The sequence below is a fragment of the Haliaeetus albicilla genome, chromosome 28 (genome assembly GCF_947461875.1).
Source record: "Haliaeetus albicilla chromosome 28, bHalAlb1.1, whole genome shotgun sequence".
NCBI lineage: Eukaryota > Metazoa > Chordata > Aves > Accipitriformes > Accipitridae > Haliaeetus > Haliaeetus albicilla.
Window position 1 is genome coordinate 3609875 of NC_091510.1, and position 21453 is coordinate 3631327.

At 36.5% G+C, this 21453-nt stretch overlaps 1 protein-coding gene across 7 annotated transcripts in view; it reads left to right on the top strand.

Annotated features, from left to right (window-relative positions):
• Positions 1-18546, top strand: part of CDK17 (cyclin dependent kinase 17) — a 94868-nt gene extending 76322 nt beyond the window's left edge. For all 7 annotated transcript variants that reach the window (XM_069773480.1, XM_069773484.1, XM_069773483.1 and 4 more), the window contains 13 exons: positions 663-788; positions 4739-4795; positions 5400-5514; positions 6044-6138; positions 6989-7051; positions 10197-10320; positions 11112-11232; positions 11774-11871; positions 12184-12289; positions 13077-13119; positions 14318-14408; positions 14643-14720; positions 15146-18546. In XM_069773480.1, coding sequence (XP_069629581.1) covers positions 663-788; positions 4739-4795; positions 5400-5514; positions 6044-6138; positions 6989-7051; positions 10197-10320; positions 11112-11232; positions 11774-11871; positions 12184-12289; positions 13077-13119; positions 14318-14408; positions 14643-14720; positions 15146-15183 — 1155 coding nt within the window. In that variant the 3' untranslated portion in view covers positions 15184-18546. The remainder of the gene's footprint in view (positions 1-662; positions 789-4738; positions 4796-5399; positions 5515-6043; positions 6139-6988; positions 7052-10196; positions 10321-11111; positions 11233-11773; positions 11872-12183; positions 12290-13076; positions 13120-14317; positions 14409-14642; positions 14721-15145) is intronic.
• The last annotated feature ends 2907 nt before the right edge of the window (positions 18547-21453 follow it).

A 21453-nucleotide genomic window follows, 5' to 3' on the forward strand; every position in this document is an offset into this window, starting at 1 on the left:
GAAATAATACATGTTGTTGGAAAAACTTCTTGGTGAAAAACAGAATCTGATGTAGGGGAAACTGCTTTTACATAATGGCACTTTGGTTTTCTAAAGATCCTGTAGTAAAGAGTTTGAAATAGAAAAATGTATTAACATTTGTAATAGTTCAGCTCTAATAATGAAGTGATTCTGTTTTGTAAGGCTGGAAAAAGGGAAATTGAAGCAAGTTTATAACTTTTAGTAGTCAGAGAAGGAGAGGATGATGTATTTTGAATCGTGAAGATCTCTTGTTATTCTAAGGTAATTACTATATGAAAAGAAACGTATTTACCAGCCTCTGAATTCTCAGTGTCTGGTATTCCAGGCATGTGTAAGTATTCAAGTAAACTGAATACATTTATCCACAATGTAATTAATTGCATTTTAATATTTCGTTCCTTTTGTTAGAGTAATGATTTTGTAAAGCAATTACTATATTTAACCTAAGCAATTTGAACTATTATTAGAAGAGAATATGCCTTTAAAACAATTTCTGTGAGATTACTTATTTTTTGTTCATATAAATATTTCAGTTTTAAATAGTAACACTGTAAAAACAGTAACACTACAAGTATTAAAAGATGTTACAGGAAATTCTGAATTATACTTGACCCTTCTCTTTTTAACGTTATTTACTGCAGGATTTGAACAAGCGCTTGTCCCTGCCTGCTGACATCAGGATACCCGATGGCTATCTTGAAAAGTTGCAGATTAACAGCCCGCCGTTTGATCAGCCAATGAGTCGACGTTCTCGTAGAGCATCACTAGTAAGTGTAATGCATCTGCCTTGCTAAACCAACCTCTCGGATCTTCAGATTCCATTTAATGCAGATGTCTGTATACCATAGGTATGATTTAGCTTCATTTATACCTTGGCCTTTATATCCTGAACTTCAGTGTGCACCTGTCAAAATCCACTAAAGAATTTCACCCTTTCTTTCACTTTTCTTCTGCAAACTTGGCCATGTCATTTCTCAGTGAAGGTCTTGACCCATTGAAATCAGTGGCTAAACTCAACTCCCAAAGTGCCTACTTAAATCCTTTGGCTTTTTAGAGCAGCAATGATCTGTTTGAGCAAATTGGCCCCATAGTCTTAGGTCAAGGCTGGGGCTCTCATGTGATATAGTAGGAAGGCCCTAAAGCAGCATAATATGAAGACAGGTCCTCCTCACTGTTCTTTTTGTATGTGATAACAAATTTTCCTTCTCAAAATTGCTGTTGAGATGATAGTTGGGTTTGGTTTTTGGTTTTGTTTTTTTTTTAAAGCATATGTGAATTCCTAAGAGAATGAATGAATAAATTCACATATTCCTTTTTACATTATTGGGTTATTTTAAAAACAGCCTTTTCCTTGGACAAGGTGGAATGAGGATTCCTGTACTGTAATTATAAATGCTAGAAATCTTGGATACTCATATAAAATATGCACATCCCTGAAATAGTCCAAAAACCCATTATTGTCTTATTTTTACAGAAATTGCTACATTTCAATCTTAATTTGCTCTATTAGCTTTCTTAATCAAGGTCTTAAAGAATTGCTAGGCCATTACTGACTTCCTGAGCAAATGAATTGGTGAGAAATTCTTTACAGAGAAAAACTGGATAGGTTTATGAAATCCACTTTGTTCTTTGTTTTCTTGATTTAATGGCTCTTTTGCTGAAAAATAAATATGAAAGTACATGTAGTGAATTAATTTTATTAACTGTGAAATACCTTTTGTTTTATTCTTTGTGAATTAACAATGTCTATAATAAAGCAATGGTTGAGTTTCATCATGTATTTTTCCCCTGAAAAAATCAATTTAGTGTGCTAGACTAAAGCTGTGATCTGCATGTTGCCTTTTACAAGAACAGTATTAAAAGAAGAAAAAGATTGGATCAAAGCACTGGAAGTAATAATAACGTAGCAAGCTTAAATATTTGTGCCAGAATTTTGTAGCTCATTAACCACGTAGTTACTGATGTAGCACTGAACTGAGGAATAGACTTCCCCAAACCCTCTCTTTTCAGACGCTGGTGAAGTCCTTTTGCAGTAGAACCTTTTTGGTGGAATACAGTATTTGAGTGCTGGGGGGATTTTCCTGTATATCTAAATCCCCTTGCTCATTTTACGTTGAGCCCTGAGAGCAGCTGAAGTTCTGTCCTCTTTACCTTCTAGAAAACAGACAGAAAAACAGTGCCCTCTAATGAATATGGTGTGTGTATGGAATCAGCTTCCTGTGACAAGGTTGTTTTGTTTTGCCTTTTAAGCCCTGAAAGTGTTTTTAAAAGTCCAAAATGAAACCTGTGAGCGGTGCGGTGGTATGCAGGCATACATCTGCTGCATTGTCCTTTCATGATTTCAGAGTAACCTTTAAAAAAAAAGAAATTCAAGGACTCATTATTCTGAGATTGTCATTGAAAGCTTTCTAGCAGACTGTTAATTACAATATATGAATATTGTGCTCTGCTTCAAAGGCATGTCTCTTTTCAAGGCTTAGTAGGAACTGAAGGAAGAAGGCTATAAAAAGTATCAAGTGAGGACTTGTTCTACTTTAGGTCTGGTGGTTTTCTTTGAAATACAAGAAAAAAATTAGCTTTTACGGTAATTGTATTTTGTGTGTACGTGTGCAGTTTTGCATGCACAGTAGCATAGGTGTAACTCTTTTATGCACCAGCCATTAGAAGTAAGAGACCATAAATATGGTGCATCAGTATCTCTGTATAAGTCAAGATACAGATGTGTATTGCAGAAAAAAATTAAGTAGTTCAGAAATTATTTTGAAGGAAAAACGAAATTGATCTTACCTTGAGGAATGTAAAAATTAGTTTTTCTTATGAGTGGTAGGCAGCCAAAATGTGATTAAAAAATTAAACACATTGAAAGGCAGGTCATGAAGAATATCTGTCCTCTGTATGTAGGAAATATTGTATGATTTTATTGTCTAAAGAAGATACTGAGTTTATTAGTCTTGATGAACAACAATGACGTTTCTTAGAAATCAGACTTTTAAGTTGTATTCCAGACCATCTGGCAATAACAAGGCCCATGGCTATGAGTTCTCCTTTGGTTTCTCCTGTAAACTAAGCAGCCTATCTTCTTAATTCTCTAATCTAATACTCACTTCAAGATATGTTTGTTTAAGTAGGCCAAAATGCACTTTGGAAGCATAATATTTATTTTACTAACATTGTATCTGTATCAGTGGTATGCTTAAAATCTCACTGGAGTTATAAGAGTTGTCAAATATCAACGTTGCTTGTATTTCGGCATAAACAGCTTGGTTTCAACAAGCTCCTAAACATGCTTCATGCTACAGTATCCTTATGCAGTTTTAAAACATTTCAATTCTAACACTAAATTAATAAAGCAGAGTTACTCTTAATACTATGTTAACATCATGATGTGCCTGTTTTTTCTTTTAGGTATGTTAAATTGTTTACAGACAAGATCTTACACTTCAGATGTGTTTTCATGCATGTGTTCTGAAAATTAAGTATTAATCCAACTGTTCTTAGTATACCTTCATATTATATTGTTGCCAAACTGAATACAGTCAGCAGTGTTTATGTTAGACTGTGTTACCATGAAATAACATACAATTTTAATATCCATCAGATTTTAGGAGCAAATCAACATGTTCTGACTTGTGGACATAGGTGCTGAAGCCAGTCTGGGGACACAGTATTGTTCCTTAGGAAGAAAGAGCAAGTGGAGAGCTATTTTGGAAGTGGAAGGATGTGGTGATGGTAGGGAGGACAACCTGGCTTTTTGGTCTTAGTGTATGTTCAGTTGTCAGTAAAGCAAAACCCCATGAAGCTTATGGATTTGGGGGTTTGACAGGATACAGGCTATACGCACTTTGTAAATTGGTTTACAAGTTGACGTGTTTTACATGTCTACTTACAGCATTCTTTACGCTGTAAGAACAATATAAAGCTTTGCTGGAATTGACAGTGGTCTTACATAAAAATAACTGTAAGAGATAACTGTATTCAATATGAGAGTAGCAGTGGATTTGAACAGGAAAAGAGTAATGATCTTGCAGTCTTCAGAAAACAGTGTTAGGTAGGCAGGCAAACCCTCCTGGCTTGCATTGCAGAGCCAAGTTGGTGGCGAAAAAAAGAGAAGGTGAATAGGTTCAAGTAAAATACACAAAAACTTGAAGTTATGAGCCACGAAATGTAAATTGTTGAGACAAAGCCGAGGCTTGTGGAGGACTGATGTTTAGGGATTTTACTGGCAGAGTTTTAGACTGAAAAGCATTGAGAGGTCAGAATGGGAGAGGAAACCTGGAGCTGAGATCTTGAACGTAGCAAATAAGTTGTTTAGAAAGAAGCAGCAGCATGTGGTTATGCTGAGCAAGAGAAAGGATGGAATAGTTTGAGATTACTTCTGTGCTTTAAGCTGTAACAACCTCATTAGCAGTGATCAGATCAGAAGAGTGGAGAAGACCTAAGTAGGAGGTAGGGTCAAGTGGGGTTTTGGGCCGAGTGTAACTCAGTACATAGTCCTTCCAGGACACACAGTAGGCTGGTGAACAAGCTGAGCATTAGGCTTGGATGCTGGGACGCATTTATATCATAATATGCTAAATTGTTCTTAAAATGGCAGAATAGTGTGGTGTTTGGTCAAGTACTACCAGGTATTTTTCTGAAACAAAGTTTAGCTTGCTGATTAAATGATGTATAAAGTATTGAGTCTTAGTGATTGATTTTCCATTTCTTTTCATTGCAGTCAGAAATTGGATTTGGAAAAATGGAAACCTATATCAAATTAGAAAAGCTTGGAGAGGTATGTGTAGCTTTCTTTTGAAATGATTACTGCTTTGATGATAATGTCTTATGTAAAATTTTATATAAATGTTAACTGAAAATCTCCATATCCCTCAAAATACCCATTGAATTTATCTTTTCAGTAAACCAAACATATTCATCATGTGTAACAATGTCAGCACCACACAAACGATCTATGCATATAGAATAAGCAAAACATAACTGCAGCGCAGTGTAGAGATACTTTCAGAAACATAACTGCAGTGTAGCGTAGAGATACCTGAGCTAGTTTTAATCAAATAGAGACTTGCAAAAGGGTAAATGATCCCAGCAGTGAACAGTACGCTACCTGATCTGACTTCTTCGGTAGCCATATGGTGTATAGCTTTCCGTGTAATTTTCAGAGCTGTTAAGTATACACATCCCTGGTGTCTTCTGTGTGTTCAGACCTGTGCTTACAAAATATTTTTGTAGTTTTACATATATCAAAAGAAGACAACGTAAAAACTATTCATATCCAAAATGAAACCTTTTAGAACCTTAGAAGTTTATATTTTCTTTTTTAACTTATCACTAAATGAGGGAACAATTTGTAAGAGTTTTCTTCTTTTTCCATTTTGTAGGGTACTTACGCAACAGTGTATAAGGGGAGAAGTAAATTGACAGAGAACCTGGTAGCTCTGAAAGAAATCCGCCTGGAACATGAAGAGGGAGCACCATGCACTGCCATAAGAGAAGGTGATAGCTTTTTTTTTTTTTTACTACTTAGAATTTCACATACTTCTAGGGGGTTTTTTGACAAAAGTACTGTTGGTACATGGAAAAACATAGGCTGCATGGGAGAGTAATGAAATTGGTATTAGTTTTGATGAGGAAAATTTTAGTCTAGACATATTAAGAGTTAGTGTTTCAAATTTATTTACTTTATGGTGGGTGGTTGTGTTCTCAAATGCAGTGTTATAAATGGATGATTTCATATTGGATTATTAATAGTGAGTAATTTTCAGGGATTCAGAATACGTTTTAACAAATGACTACTTCTGTCTGAAATATATAATTTAGGAAATATTTACAGTTTGTTACTCCAATGTCTGTTTGGTGTTTTGATTAAATACCTATCTTATTAACTTAATCTATATGAGTATTGTGTTCTTAAAAATAGCTTTTTAATTAAAAAGTAGCTTATATGTATGAGTGTGCTAGAAATGCATGTACTGCTCCTGTGTTTTGCATTTATTTATTTTATACTTACAATTCTCTTTTGCAGTATCATTATTAAAAGATCTGAAGCATGCAAATATTGTTACATTACACGATATTGTACACACAGACAAGTCTTTGACTCTTGTTTTTGAATATCTGGTAAGTGCTTAAACAGCTAGCGAGCTTTACATTCGGTTTATTGTTTCTAAGTAACACAGACATAACAAAATTCTGTACCCTTTTTAAAAATACTGGGACTGTTACAGTTTTCTCCTGCATCTAGAATCATTCAGCTGAAAATGAGAACAGTGTATTCAGTTCTTAAATTGCTGTAAATTAGTAAATACTGTTCCAATCATTTCAGAATTTCATTAATAGCAGTTAGTGGTGATCTACCTGAGCAAACCATCTACTTGTACTGAAATCATTCACTGTAAAAAAGGATAATCACACTATTATTCAAATGATACTTTTCTGTTATGATGCAACTCTCGCAAGTTAGCTAAGGAAAAAAGCATACTTTGAAGCAAACAATACATTCCATCTTTTCGTAACAACCTTTTCAAGCAAGTGTCCACAATTGCATACCTCGCTTGCCTCTTCCATTGCAGACTTTTCACTTTCTCACTGAAGCTTAACCTAATTATATTTTTTGTATAATATGCTAGAATACATAAGCATAATAAGAGGGATGAAAAAAACTCTTTACTTCCAACGTAAGTGGAGACTGTAGCAATTCCATAAAATACTGTGGTGCACACAAGATGATGGAGAAGGCAGTAACAAATAATGTTGTCTGAGATGATGCAGCTTACTGGAAAACGGGTATTTATAGCCTCTGGAAAGCCTGAGATTTTTGCATGTTCAGGCTTTTAGGTTTTTTTGTCATTGAACATATTTTGCAGAAAATTCAGTTTTCTGGTGAATTATTTCCGTTCTAACAATAAATAATATTCACCTAATCTGTTCTCCTCAATTTTACTGAACAATGATGATGGTGTTTTGACAGGATAAGGATCTGAAGCAGTACATGGATGACTGTGGTAACATCATGAGCATGCACAATGTAAAGGTGAGTGTTTTCAATGACAGTGGCTGTCTTCCAGCTTTCTCTGCTCTAAGAATTTCAGAGAACTTAATGATGAGAAGCTATATGGTTTAGCACTTTTTAAAAAAAAAAATAAATTAAGAAATTTAGCTTCCTTTTTGACCTTTGGGCCTGGCTTTTCTACACTTGACATCAGATGGAGTCTTTCTTTTTGGTTTTGATGACTTTTAAGTATTTAAAGCACTGAAAACAGGAGATTATGTAACTTCATATGTTTTCATTCTCTGAAGTTACATATTTAAAATTTAAAACTTCCCAAAAAACCAATACATTCATAAGTCTTTTGACCTCTTCATGTCCTTCCATTATTTTATACTCATTTATTAAGTTAAGTCTGTATTTTGGTATATCCTCAAATAAAATTTATATATGCACACTGAGGAAAACGTAGCCTCAATCATGAATGTGGGTTTGGATGCCACTGCCTACCACACAAGTAAGGAATTAATAATACCTATTTAAGAATGAGTGATGCTCATCTTTCCATTAGTAATGAAATAGAAATTATTTTCTTTAAGGTTTAATTGTCTGTTGCTTTTAACTATGGCTGTGGCCAGGTCAAGTGACTGAATTTCCAAGCTGGCCTGCTGAAACTAACTCAGGTTCAAGTGTTACCTCTTGTAACAAGCAGGTTTTGACTTGGAAAACTGGAATAACTGTTTATATTCTTTAGTACTTATGGCTTTACAAACAAGATTCCAAACAGAGGACAGTAATACCTTGAAATGAGTGAAGTTGTCCAAGGAGGCTGGGTTACCAGTAGTGCCCTGCTGTGTTGCAGCCCGTGCTGGACTGTACCTTCAAAACCTCTTCATTAAGCCATATGTAATTCATATAAGGTAGATGTGTTTGACAAACTCTTCCGGAAAAAAATTAACTTTAAGCTGTGATCCTAAAGGGCAAAACAATGAGTGTGCACGAATGGTGGGAAAATTACTTTTATTCTTATACAGCAGCACATGGCGCAAATGTGGTTGACAACACAATGTACTAAATACTGTGAAGTGATGAGTTTTGTGTGCATTCCAGTAGAGCTGTCATCCTTGGTTTTGGCTTAGTTGCATGTTGAGAAATCTGTTCTTAGTTGAATTGTGTATGGGATTCAGTCTTAGATATTGGTTACTGTTTGGATAGCTTTTTCTTCTATTCTGTTGTCACGTTGCAGTAAGTATCTCTAGGGAAAGACACCTGCCCTTAACCTACTCTTTTTGTTTCCTTTGAAAGCCTACAAAGGGAAATTCTGTAATTTGTTTCTACTGCAGAGAGACAACAAAAAACATAATTATGCTTGTGTTTTTAATTAACTACAAGTTAATAAGTAGTGCTTTAAGCTTAAAAAAAAATGAAGAAAAGCTGTAAGTGGGAAACTGACTCCTGTAGTAAGTGCAGTTAGAGAACAAGCAGAATCTGCTTGTGGTAATCTCAGCTAAGCAGAGGAAGTGTTTTTCCCTGTTTGCCTATGATTTAAGCTGTGCTCTAAGAGCAGATTTATACAGTCAGTACCTTTGGCACTGGGAAGTCAGAACAGCTGCTTAACTGTGGTAGCTGTAGGTGCTTACCTTACAATAACTGGGGGAGTTGGGTCATTATTAACGTTTGAGAGACCTCACTGTCATCCGTCTCCTCACATTCCTCAGGTAAGCCTAGGTTTTTTGAGTTTTAACAAAATGAAGACGTATAATGTGAAGATGTGTGAGATGTCTGCAGGTATTACTGTTTCAAACAAAATTTCGAGCTAATACATGTCATCCTGTGGATTTCCAAAAGGATCCCTGCCAGCTGTGGTGAAGATGCACAATTTCTGTAGAATAGTCTGCTTTGCCTTCTTGACTAATCCTTGCAGTACCAGTGCACGCTAAAAATGGCTATCGATTTCCACAGCAGTCCTGTTAATATTACTTGGGACTGACTACCCCTGTAACTGTATGGACATGAGTAGATGAAACAAAACTTGTTGCTTCTCATTCTGCTCTTTGAAAAAGAAAGAAGGAAAGAAGAAACTTCATCCCAGTTCCTTTTTTTCTAGAACAGATATATCCCACGTAAGCAGACTGAGAACAGATGGATGTAAACCACGCCTGCTGTGTATTTGTCCAGTTTAGGAAAAAGAATTTGGTGGTGTCACCTGGTACAAAAATAAACTGATGTGTTAGAAAATGGTCATATAAAAACATTCTAGCATTTCTCCTCAGAAGTCCTATTACATGCTGTATTTGTCACATTGGTAAACATTGCTTTCTGTAATGCTCTACATTTTTTACTTGTACGTTTGATCACCTGTACTGACTGAGGACTGTTGTGGGGTAAATGCCAGCAACAGCTACCCAGAAGTCCCGTGTTTAAGATCAGGCCCTTTATAGATACAGAAACTGCAAAATAGTAGTTCTTAATGCAGTGATATAGTAAACTTGCTTGGCTGCCCTCTGCTAAACCTTGCTTCATCCCTTTCTACTTCTGTGTCTATATATGTGCAGCATTAATATGCATGACTGAAGTTGCTTGCTCGGCTTGCTGTTCCAAAGGACTAAAATAAACCTGTGTGTGTCAAAGTGAGGGGGTGAATATAAATGCCAGAGGCAGTTGGGCTGTTTTAGTATCCTCATTTCCCCATTTCTGCATGTTTTGTGAGCTTGTGAATCCAAGTGTATTTTTCCAATAGCACGCTAAAACGTTCTTTACATATTTTTGCACAATTGGACAGAAAGGATGCAGAGCTGCATTTTCAGAAGGGATCCTGTGGCAGAAGGGAACTTGAGGATAGTCACTTACCTTTAAAGACATTAGTGTGGGGAAGAGCACTGGTAAATGCTTACGTAAAAATAAACAGCCCTGTGGTTCTCTTCAGTTAAGCAGAACAAACTGCTCTTAAAATCTTTGTTGTAAAGTATGGCGTTAAAGGAGTGCATTAGCATAAAGGGATTTTAACTCTATAAACAATAATGAAGATGTTCAGAATGTGTTCATATGGAAAAATAACTTTTTGAGAAGTATTTTTGTCCTGCTTACAGTACAGAGACTTAACTCTGCAGTGCCCAAATGGGCTGTTACAGTCATGTAATCTGTGGATTAACATTTTTAGTCTAATTTATATAAATGTTCTCTTTTGTAGCTATTTTTATACCAGATTCTTCGTGGTTTGGCATACTGTCATAGGAGAAAGGTATTACATCGAGATTTGAAGCCACAAAATCTACTAATTAATGAGAAAGGAGAACTGAAGCTTGCAGACTTTGGTATGGCCTGAAATTATTCTGTAATAAGTATTTTCTTCACTTGGCAGGAGAGAGATATCTTTCCTCTTAAAGGAAAGATGAGAACATTGGGTGTGTAGTGAATTTGTGCATTCTCAGATGGAAAATGAGAGTCACCCTTTTACGCGATATTAGTAATCAAAGTAATAAGTGTATAGGTAATATTGTGGCTTGACTTGTGGTTTGCAACTATTCTTACAGCTTCCTTTGAATTGGACGCTTAGTCAGATCCTTGAGGTGGAGCTCAAGTTGCTTTTCCTAACGCTCCACAGTCACTCCAAAGCAGAGTAACCATGATGGGAGAGAGAAGGGGTCTGTCCATGTACTAAATTGTCAGGTGTTACTTCATCACTGATACACCAGGTTCCTTTGGGATTCCGAGTAGAGTGGGGCATTCACAGTTTCCCATTATCTTCTATCTCAGGAAGGTCCTTTGAAAGTTGTGCTACCGCTGTGTTTTCCCCTTGTGCGTGGATGAAAGTTACTCAGAAGATTGCATCTAACATGATAGACCTAAATTTTATTGAAGATACTACTGACAAACTGACAGTGTTAGGATGGAAAACCCCTGTTCATCCTACACTGATGTGGTCTGTTTCCACCGTTTCATTATTCATTTGTTGCCTTCTGCCTTTTGCAACATAATTCTCAAATGGAAATAGTGTGGAAGGGTTTTCACGGGGGGAGGAGTCATATTGATCTAATGCTTTGTTGTTTTAATGAAATTTATAGGAGTGAGTTGCACATGACTTTTTATTTCCCTTTTTATCAAGGATTGGCTAGAGCGAAGTCTGTTCCTACAAAGACCTATTCCAATGAAGTTGTCACGTTATGGTACAGACCACCTGATGTTCTCCTTGGATCTTCAGAGTATTCAACTCAAATTGACATGTGGTTTGTATAGCTTTGTCTAATTTAAATTTTTATTTTCAGTCAAGTTGAAAAAATGTCAACTCTTTATTACTATATAGTAGCATTCAAATACTCATCCTTTGAATTTTTGAAGGCTACAACTGAGTTAGATTTTTAGAGGAAGGATTAGCAGACAGGGAAGATGCTATTATTTCTCGCTGAAAATGCAGAGTACCTTTTCATTGCTTAGAGTAAGCAGTCATTAGGCCCACAGTGTTAGCGAAAAAAACAAACATTCTCCTAATGATGTGATAACGTGGCATTTTACTATGAATTTTAATACAGTTGATAAACTTGACATCTGAAGGAAGAGCATGTAATGTAGCTATGACATAGGTTTTGTTTAGTCTTTCTTAGTTCTTTTGTTGTTACATATCTTTGAAAACTATTTTTAATAGCAGCGTGTGGCTAACAACTAATTTAAGTTTGTTTTAGTTGAAGAGAAATCACAGAAGTCTTTAAGAGCTGAAAGCTTAAATTGTTGGATTGTTTCTGATTTATCTTTTTCTCTGTTTTTATAAAGGGGCGTTGGATGCATATTTTTTGAAATGGCATCAGGAAGGCCTCTTTTTCCTGGTTCGACTGTTGAAGATGAACTGCACTTAATTTTCAGACTTCTGGGTAAATGGATACTTTTAGCAGTAATGTTAATGCTACATGTTTGTTCTTCTAAGCACTTTTTCCACAAGAACTGTCGGTCTTTATCTATAAATAATGATATTTTATATTGCATTATAATTAAGGTGAATGAGTGTACTCCTGATGATGAGTGATTGAGCTGAGTGCACAGCTGAGTTTGTACAACATAAGACTCATTGGTTTTTTTTTTCTTTCTTTCTTTCCTGTTTAAATTACAGGATTAAATGCTTATTTATGTCAAAGTTGTTTCTTTACAATTTTTTAAGTTGAATTTTTTGCTTTTTTTAAATGCAGGAACCCCATGTCAAGAAACATGGCCAGGCATTTCTTCCAGTGATGAATTTAGAAACTACAACTTTCCTAAGTATAAACCACAACCCCTCATCAACCATGCACCAAGGTACTTTGTGTTTTATTGATAGAAAATATGCATCCCTGTGGCTTTGCATATTTGTAAATGTGAACATGTTTCCAACTACGATATGCTACTAAACGCTGGAAAACTACACATGAGTTGTGTTATTGTGAGCAGACAGTAGTGCAAAGCATAATCGTGGTTATCGCATAATATGCAATTACTTTGTCTAGTATCATTTAAGGTACCTCAGCTCCTTAATGACCTATAGAACTTTAAACTCCGATTAATAATGCCTGCATAGTAGGAGTACTCACACAGCACTTCCTAAATAACCCAAATTCTCTTCTGTTATATAATAGGCCCATTGTTAAAATGGCAAGGTTTCCTTGAGCAGTCTCTTGAAATCATTCTGTTTATGAGGAATTTGAAGGGTCTGCACAGTTATTATAAATAAACTTTATAACAAAGACTACAACATTTTTTAATTGACTCTGAAGAAAAAGATCTAACATTGTGATTTACTAGATTGACCTGGATCATCTATTTCAGCAAAAAAACTTTTTTTTTAAAGCCTAACACTACTCATTTACTAGAAGGACACAATCTAAAGCTCAGGATTTGTCTGTCCCTGGTGTTTTCCAAATAGTCTTGTTCTGAGGTGTTGGTACTTGTATGTATATACATTAACATGCAGAAAAGCTGTTTAGGTGAAAGCGTTTCCATGTTTAATTAGGTTTGATATCATTTAGTGAAGTAAGTTTCTTTGCAGATTTGCTTTTGTAAATATAGTTCAATAACTTTTAATTTTTTAAAATATCTTTCTTTTTAGGTTAGACACAGAAGGAATTGAATTGATAGCGAAGTTCCTTCAAGTAAGATGTGTTTTGTGGCTATACTTTATAAAAGTGCAAGTTTAGAGTTTTAATATACTATTTACAAAATGTATTAGAAGCTATAGTATCTGTTAGATCTATCTCAAAGTGGAATATGCAGCTGAATCTGTAGTGGATGACAGATTTGGGAAGCGTGACAGTTTTGGGAAGCCTATGTACTGTAAGAATTTAAAACTTGATGTTTAATTTTTTTTTTTCCCCAGAAATTATTTCTTCTCTCACTACTTTTTGTAAAAATAGAATTGATTCTATGTTAGCAATTCCCTGAAAAAACTAAATCTCTTGTGAAATATGGTATTAAACCAGAACTTTTAAATACAGATATTAAATTTCTGTAACGATGAACTTGGCTTACTAATTAGAGAAGCAGTTACGAAGGTGTAATATTACCCTTTGATCTTGCAAAGTGTATTCAAAAGGTAAAGTGGTATGCAGGTTTAATCTTTTAATCTATATTAAAAATGAGCCAGAAGCAAGAAGAGGGGAAGCAAGATGGAAGGCCAACTCTTAAGTCTTCGGGTAGATGCAGAAGCACTGTAACTTCAGTGTTAAAAATTCTTAGTACGTAAGGTAGAGTGCAGTACGATTTAAATTCTGCATCAGGTCTTCATCTATTTCCACATTGTGTCAGAACAGTACTTGCAGTCCTTGTTTGGACTTTGTTCTTATTTGTATACAGCTTTTTAAATGTCGGCATCTTTGTCCAAATGTGCACATATGCCAAGCAGGAGACATTTGAGCACAGATGGAAGACCATGTTGTCTGCAGTTCCATTTTATGCAAAATGCTGCAGCGTAGGCCATAGAATTAGAAAACTTTTTTGATCTCATGTAGTAGCATTTCATTGCAATTTAATATTAGAACATAACGTAGACAGAAGTCTGTCATCTAATCATTGTTACGTCTATAAATAAAGATTAAGTATATTTTTGACTTGCATCCATTTACAGCAGTTATTTTGACTATTTCAGCAATCTTGTTATATGTTGTTAATACTGATTTAGATAGCATATGTTAGATTTTCATGTGTGAGATAAAAGTAATGAAAATAAGTTTGTCCTAGTGAGTTGGTGAGAAATATTGAGCAAGTAGAACTCTATTTCTCCTTTTGATGAAATCACCTGATGCAAAGAGATTTTAATAAAAACAGCTCATTTTTATCCTTTTATGTTAATAGTATGAATCGAAGAAGAGAATTTCAGCAGAAGAGGCCATGAAACATGCATACTTCAGAAGTCTTGGAACAAGAATACACACTTTGCCTGAAAGTAAGAGGAGTAGTAAAGTAGCAGAGTATTGTTAAGATAGTACATTAAAGCTAAGCACATTGCTTAAGGAAAAACCCTCAGATCTAATCTATTAAAGAAGTCTGGTATATACTGACTTAAATATTTGGAAATAGGAAACATTTTTTTATCTAAACTGTATGATTAAGAATAGAACTTTGTTCAATAAAGCATAGTTATGTTTGGGTATGAATGAATTTCTTTGTTACATTCCAGGTGTTTCAATATTCAGTCTAAAAGAGATTCAATTGCAAAAAGACCCTGGCTTTCGAAATTCCACTTACCCAGAGACAGGTATGGAAAGCTCAGTATTTTCTCATATCTGCAAATGGAATGCTGTGCCAGAGACATTTGGAACTGAAAAATACTTTGTTAAATTGGTCTGTGTGAATGTACTGAAACAAATATCAGGAATTATTGCTCAGATTCCTGTAGAGACATAGAAGTTAAATGCACAGAAGGAGGTAAGTTTTACTAGAATGGGCAGAGGGACTATTAATACAAGAACATCGTGGTGTTTCAAACCATTACTGTGTGGGTGTTGAATGGTAGCAAAGTGGAAAAAATTGCAGTAAGTGCAGTTGAAAGAAAGATGCTGATGCTGGTTTAAGCACAAAGGATATTCTCTCGAAATAGAAAGACAGAAGATACAGATAATAACTGAATATTCTGTTGTGCGAATATTTCAGTTTCTTACCATGGTCCGTGTTCTGTTGTAGGACATGGGAAGAACAGAAGGCAGAGCATGCTTTTTTAAAGTGGGTGATGCAGAGTCAAGCCCAAGCCTATCCTATCGATCAAGGACTCGGATCTGAAGGCAGTGCTCTCTGTTGGTGGACTTGGAATCGCAGTTTGTCTACACTGTCCTCTTCACAGTGGAGTCTTTTTATTTCCAACCTGCAGATTATGTTTTTATATTTGTTGTCACAGTGTGACAATTTTTTGTACAGTTGGTTTTAAGGTCTCCTCTGCCACTAGAGCCAGTAGGTTACAGCTGTTGATGTAACTGTAGCTGCAATTTTTGTGCAGGACTGAGAAACACAGTGCATTATTTATTGCGGAATCATTGCTGCTAAATAACTACTGTCTGTATAGTTAACACAACAGTTCCATGCCTGAAGAAGTTGCAATGGCTTTATAATATGTGAATGCATCTGTTTCTCTTCATAAAATGTTCTACTGCTGCGGGGTTTTTTTGTATTTCTTAAACTGCAGTGTTTTCTGGAATGTAAACATAGCTTTGCTTGGCTATAGGTGAACCATCTTTAATGCTCTAAGTTCATGGCACTTAATTCCTTATTTAACATTGGAAGTATGTGTTGAAATAGTTGAAAAATTATAATGCATATTATGTTTTTGAAAAGCACATGGTGTGAAAGTTGATTCAAACAAGTGAACAGTAACTATTATTTGCTCTCGGATCCTATGTTACTTATTGATAAATCAGAGCATGGAGACGGGATGATAAATTTTGTCAGGCTTACTCCAGCATAAGATATTTGCACATTATTGTGCATATGGGGCCTGCAGAAGCAATGACTTGCGGAAGCAATGACTTTTTTTACCTTGTTTTTAACTTAGAAATACAAACAGTAAAAAGGAGATTCATAATACGTTGGACCCTGGCTTACTTTTGAAATTTAGAATTTCATTACAGAGGAACAGGACAACTAATTACAAGAACATGGGAATTATGTCACACTTTTCCCACCTTGTTGCTCTCCGATTTGTGCATTATTCACTTGAAATCAACTGGAAAGATGCAAGTTTGTACTTGATAAGAACTCACTATACTACAGAGCTTTTACAATGGGAACTTAGAGAGTTTTTCAGATCTTAGATGTTATCTGTTTACCAGAGATAGTAAACATGTTACTACTATGCTTATGCATCTCAGTGAGTATCATAAGTACACCCTTGGTGATGGTTACAGTATTTTTAAGCATTTGTGTTCACCTTTATGAACCTATTTGTTTAGTGCATCTTAAAGAGACTGTAAATCTTTATTGGTATATTTTGAAATGGTCATGTAAATCTTTGGCTGGTATATCATGAAAATAGAGTCATAGGTAACTTAATTTTTCCTGACATTCACTGTAAAACATTCAGGGGTCCTACCATTTCTGTTCAGGAAATCTTGTAGTTTATTGTTATTTAACAGTATTAAGTGAATTTTTGTATATTTCATTTTAACTTTATTTGTGAATAGTGATTGTGGCATGTTTGGGGGTGTTTTATTAATATTTCATTGATACTGGTAAATTTGAATTGGGATTTTTTTTTTTTTTTTTTTTTTTTTTTTCTGGAAGAGAGAAATTCACGTGTAACAGTGACTGTTGGACCACTACTGCTTTTCAGCATTTGTAAACCGGTTTTACGTTAAATCTTGTAGACCTAACAAACTGCTGTTATTTCTAACTGACCGACCTGTATTAATATTGTACTTTTGAAAGTATAAATATTATGTGGAATTCTTTGGGTTTGTTTTGAAATTTATAATAACAAAGGCCCTGTGTTGTTAAAAGTACAGACTAAGTGAACTTGCGGTTCTTGGGGCATTGTTGGAAATGTTTAGTTAGATGTGCGTGTTGTGGGAGTCATCGGTTTTAACTTTGGCCACTCGTTAGTTCATGCAACGCGGGAGTAGTGGCAGTGAAAAGTAATGTGACTCGGCCACGACGGAGGCCGTTCAGGATCTAATCGTAAACGTGGTCCACAGTCTAATTATTGGCAAGCAAGTCCTGCGTGTCACACGGTATCAGAAGTCTTGCCTAGGTCTAGGAGCGTAATAATGTCTCTTGGATATGTGCGTGGGTCTCCCACTGATAGCAGCAGGAGCGTTGTGTGTGTGTCAGCGGCAGATTTGGCACTGATGGAAAAACCTTTGTCCTGAAATAGTTGTTATATATTTTTTTATAGTTGCTATGGATCTGATCTAGATTTTATACTGATTAACTTTGTAGGAAAACATTGTAGACGTGATGGTGTTGAAGAAAGAAGTATCAGAAAAGCATCTCCTTTTTTTACAAAAGTAGTGAAGATATAGAGTAAATGTTCACTGTGGATAAACGTGGGATTTAGCATTTCTAGAACAGTAATACTTTATAGGTCATAAAAGAACAAGTAATAATGTGACACTAATGAGTAAAGGACTTAAAGGTTTAACTGGTAAAATGAAGTGCATTAACAAATTTATAAAAGGGATCAGCTGCAGCTAACAAAAGGAGGTTTCCATTTTAAGTAGGAATTCAGCTTTTTTGTTACAGATGAAAAGATCTTCCATAAAATTAAAGCGCTCTGTTTATAAAGAGATTTTTCTAAGGACCTGCAAGTGAATCGGTTTGCTTCATTAGGAGGTAGCTTTAAAGAATGTTTTTCTTAAGAAACTTGGCATCTGTGGTCGAGCTGGTTTCTTTCTTTCTTTTAATTGTCTGTAATTGAAATTCCTGCATCAGCAGAGACAGTTCTGTGGCAGCTGCCTGCTTGGGGCAGTAGACAGCGAGTCTGAAGTCGCTGGGCATTTCTCTGACATTTTTTTTTGTGCAGTTCAGTGTTCTGCCTCCTCTCTGACAGCATCAGGTCCCTGAGAACCGTAGGCAGTGTCGGCCTTTTGGGGAGAAGACCTCAACCGTGATGAAAAATAAGCAGATAGTCACTAAAAATGGATGACTTTGACGATTCGGTACGAGAGCCTTTGCTTGAAGATGAACGATCGGTTAACGAGAAATGGCCTGCAAGTTGTTGCTGATGAAGTAATTCTTTTTAGAAGATCCCCGGCGTATCCCATCGACCCCGGGGTAGGAACGCCAAGGTGCGTGTATAGGCGCGTGTCGGAGCGAGGTGGGCTTGAAGACAGGGAAGAGGCAGGTGGGGGTGAGGTTGTGTTGCACACGCAGGTGAAGGACGAAGGGGAGCGCGGGCGGGTGGGGGACGGCGATTTACGGGACAGGACGGACGGGGAGAGCGAAGGGGAGACCGGCTGCTCGGCAATGCTCTAGCAGAACCTGCATCTCAACACAGCTCTGTTATTTTTGTGCTGCTTTACCACAGCGTTGAGTAGCCAGAGTGTATCCCTGAATTGGGCAATAAGAGTTAAAATAAACAATTATTAAAGAATCTACATACTTTGTATTTGTAAATCATTTGAAAAAGTGCAAGGTAGCATTCTCTGGGCCGCTTGCTTGTTGTTTGCGCACGAGTTTTTCAATGTAATAAAGGTATGTTGTTTCTGTTTTGCGATGTGAAGATGGAATTAAGGTTAAGAATACATTCAGTTATTGAGGACGAAATACGTGAAGAGGTATGTTGTAAATATCCCCAAGCCAAGTACCATAAACCCAGGAAATACATGGAATTAAGGTCAGGGTTGAAAGAAATCCAAACAAATTACGGCATGGAAATGCACAGCTATAGCACATAGTGACACGGAATAAAAATTAGAATTTACCTTGTCTGTGACTGTGTGGTCACAGGTATGTGATTGTTTTGTCTGGTCACTAACGGACAGAGTTGAAATAATTTGTGCACCTTGTTAGCACGTTTCAATACCTTTTTTCCCCTTAGTAAAGTTTGGCTTTGAAACAAAAGCAACATTTCTATGAAATCTCTTAATTTGGGGGGGAACTTGAATGCTTACTTTTTACAGATTATTTTTATTTTTTCATTTCGGAGACTGGGCTGTTAGAGCTTTAGTGCTACTGTTTGGCCTATGTGTGGGTCAGCAACATCCATGTATCTCGCCAACATCCACGTCAGACCAATTTAAGAGATTGACAAGATAACAAGTATGAATTATAGAACATAAAGGGAGTACTGTACAAGTGTTTAGCCAATTGGTACATTGTAAAGTAAGCTCTGGCTGTACAGGTAGGACGATTCTGAAAAGTATAAAAGCCAAGTGGATACCTGGGCTTTGTAATTTCATCCCATACAGCCTTTTCATCTGTGGAGTTTAGCTGCACAGAAATCACACTCTTGTTCTAGGCCCTGTGTTGTCAGAATTGGGATTAGAATTTGGCTATTCTAGATTTTTTTTTTTAATCTTTTTATATGTGATTTTCACTGGGCTGTACTGTGCCTCTCTTTAACTGAAAGAAAAGATTAATGTCAGTGGAAAAACGTGTACATGACAATTTTCCATTATTTTCACGTTTTCTAAAATCCCATAACTCACATAAGTTCTGTAATATTTGAGCCAACTTAAACTGTGAATGCACGCATATGCACATACTTACTGTTGTAAATAACTGCTTAATTTATTGTCCTGGCTGCATCCTCCAAAATCACTTAAGAAGCAGGCCTGCCTGAGCAGATTGCTTTTATGGTCCTCCTAATGAAATACGAGTGTTGTTCAGCTCAGATGCCATGCCATACCTTGAAACACATTTTTCCCCGGAGAGTTACAAAGTTCCTTCATTCGCTGCAGCGCGATCTTCTTGCGGATGGAATTACCATCGCTGCGGATTGCAGACCAGGGAGAATTCCTGGTCCCTGTCCCCTCTCCAACGTGCTCTTGCAGAGCAGCTCCCTCCAGGCCCCCCGCAGCAGCGTTGGCATCGCCTGCTCCTCCTCTTTCACACCCTGAGCTTGTTTCTTCAAAGATGTTTCTTTCCCCTCTTCCCGTCCTTCTCCTTAATTTGCAGGAGGCAGCCGCTGGCCTGGAGCCATGTTAGGAATAATTAAGGTTACGTTTATCCATTCGCACTTCTTGCACAGTGAACGTGAACTGATGGGAATCTTTCAAGAAAAAAACCCCAACATATCCTACCATCCTCTCTTCTAGGATGCCTTTCTACAAATACCTCACCCACCCACCCGAGGCAGGCCATGATGCTGATTGCTCCAGAGTCCTTGCTTGAGGTTCATTCTCCCTTTTTCATTGAAATAAATTTATACTCCTCCTCACTAATGCTGTCAATCTCTCTGCCCTCAAGAAATAGGTTTGTACTCCGTGTAGGCAGAGCACTCACATATTAATTGGTAAAAGCAGTTACAGTTTGGGGCCAAAAGGGATTTCAAAAGTTGTAGTTTTCTGACGACTTCGTAGAGGTATTCTTAAATCTGAGTGACCTGTGTTTGTTTATCCTACAGCATATAGGGACCGTCACAAGAAGGGAACAGCGATGTCCTTATGTAAAAGACTACCTGTACTTACCGTGCCTTTTCTAAATTCATTTGGTGCTCATGATGGCTTCTGAAGATGCTTCCTGTAGGCACAAGACCATACAGCCTCTTGCTGTAGAGAGACTTGTTCTGTTAAAATTAAACGCTCTAGTCTGTTTTCAGGGCCCATCTCCCCTTTAAACAGTCATCTTGTTGACAGTTCGTTACTTCTTTGGTAGGTATTTCCAGGCTGGCAAGTGCCTGTCTGATGAGACAAGTTTTATTCAGACAGAACAAATTGTTCTTTGTTGACGTCATGGACGCGTGTCAAATCTTTCTTTTTATGTAGCTTGTTATCACCCATCACTCTTTTCCCCACCTTGATAGTTTTCTTTAGAACTGAAGCCACTTAACCTGTGCCAGGGCAGATGTGTGCAGTCTCTTGGCAAAGCTACCCAGTAGTTGTGGCCCTACTGGTGGATACTTACTTTTCTGAAAAAACAATGTAAAGGTAAGCCAACAATAGCCTGATCATGCACCCAGCCTATATAATATTGAAAACTTTTTGTGTATTGCTGAAGCGTGAATAAAGCGTCAATCTATCCAAAAAACCCCTCAAGTATGATCAAATCGCAATTACTACCAAGAATATTGAAGAGAGAGTTAACTCCTGTTTTGTTCCCCAGGATTGTTGGCTTGGAGCGTTCCATGCCAGAAATATTGATGCTTTCACAGTATTCATTTTAAAAACATTTATTTGATTTTTTCTCTACAGCTAAAAAGATATCTGTTAATAAAATTCAATAGAAAATTACCAACAGAATGTTTTCTTTGAAGCATAAGGCATAACAGTCTAGTGTTTTAGGTTAAGTGTTGGACTTGAGAGGCTGGACTTTATTTGTATAAATGCTTCCCAGTAGGAAGA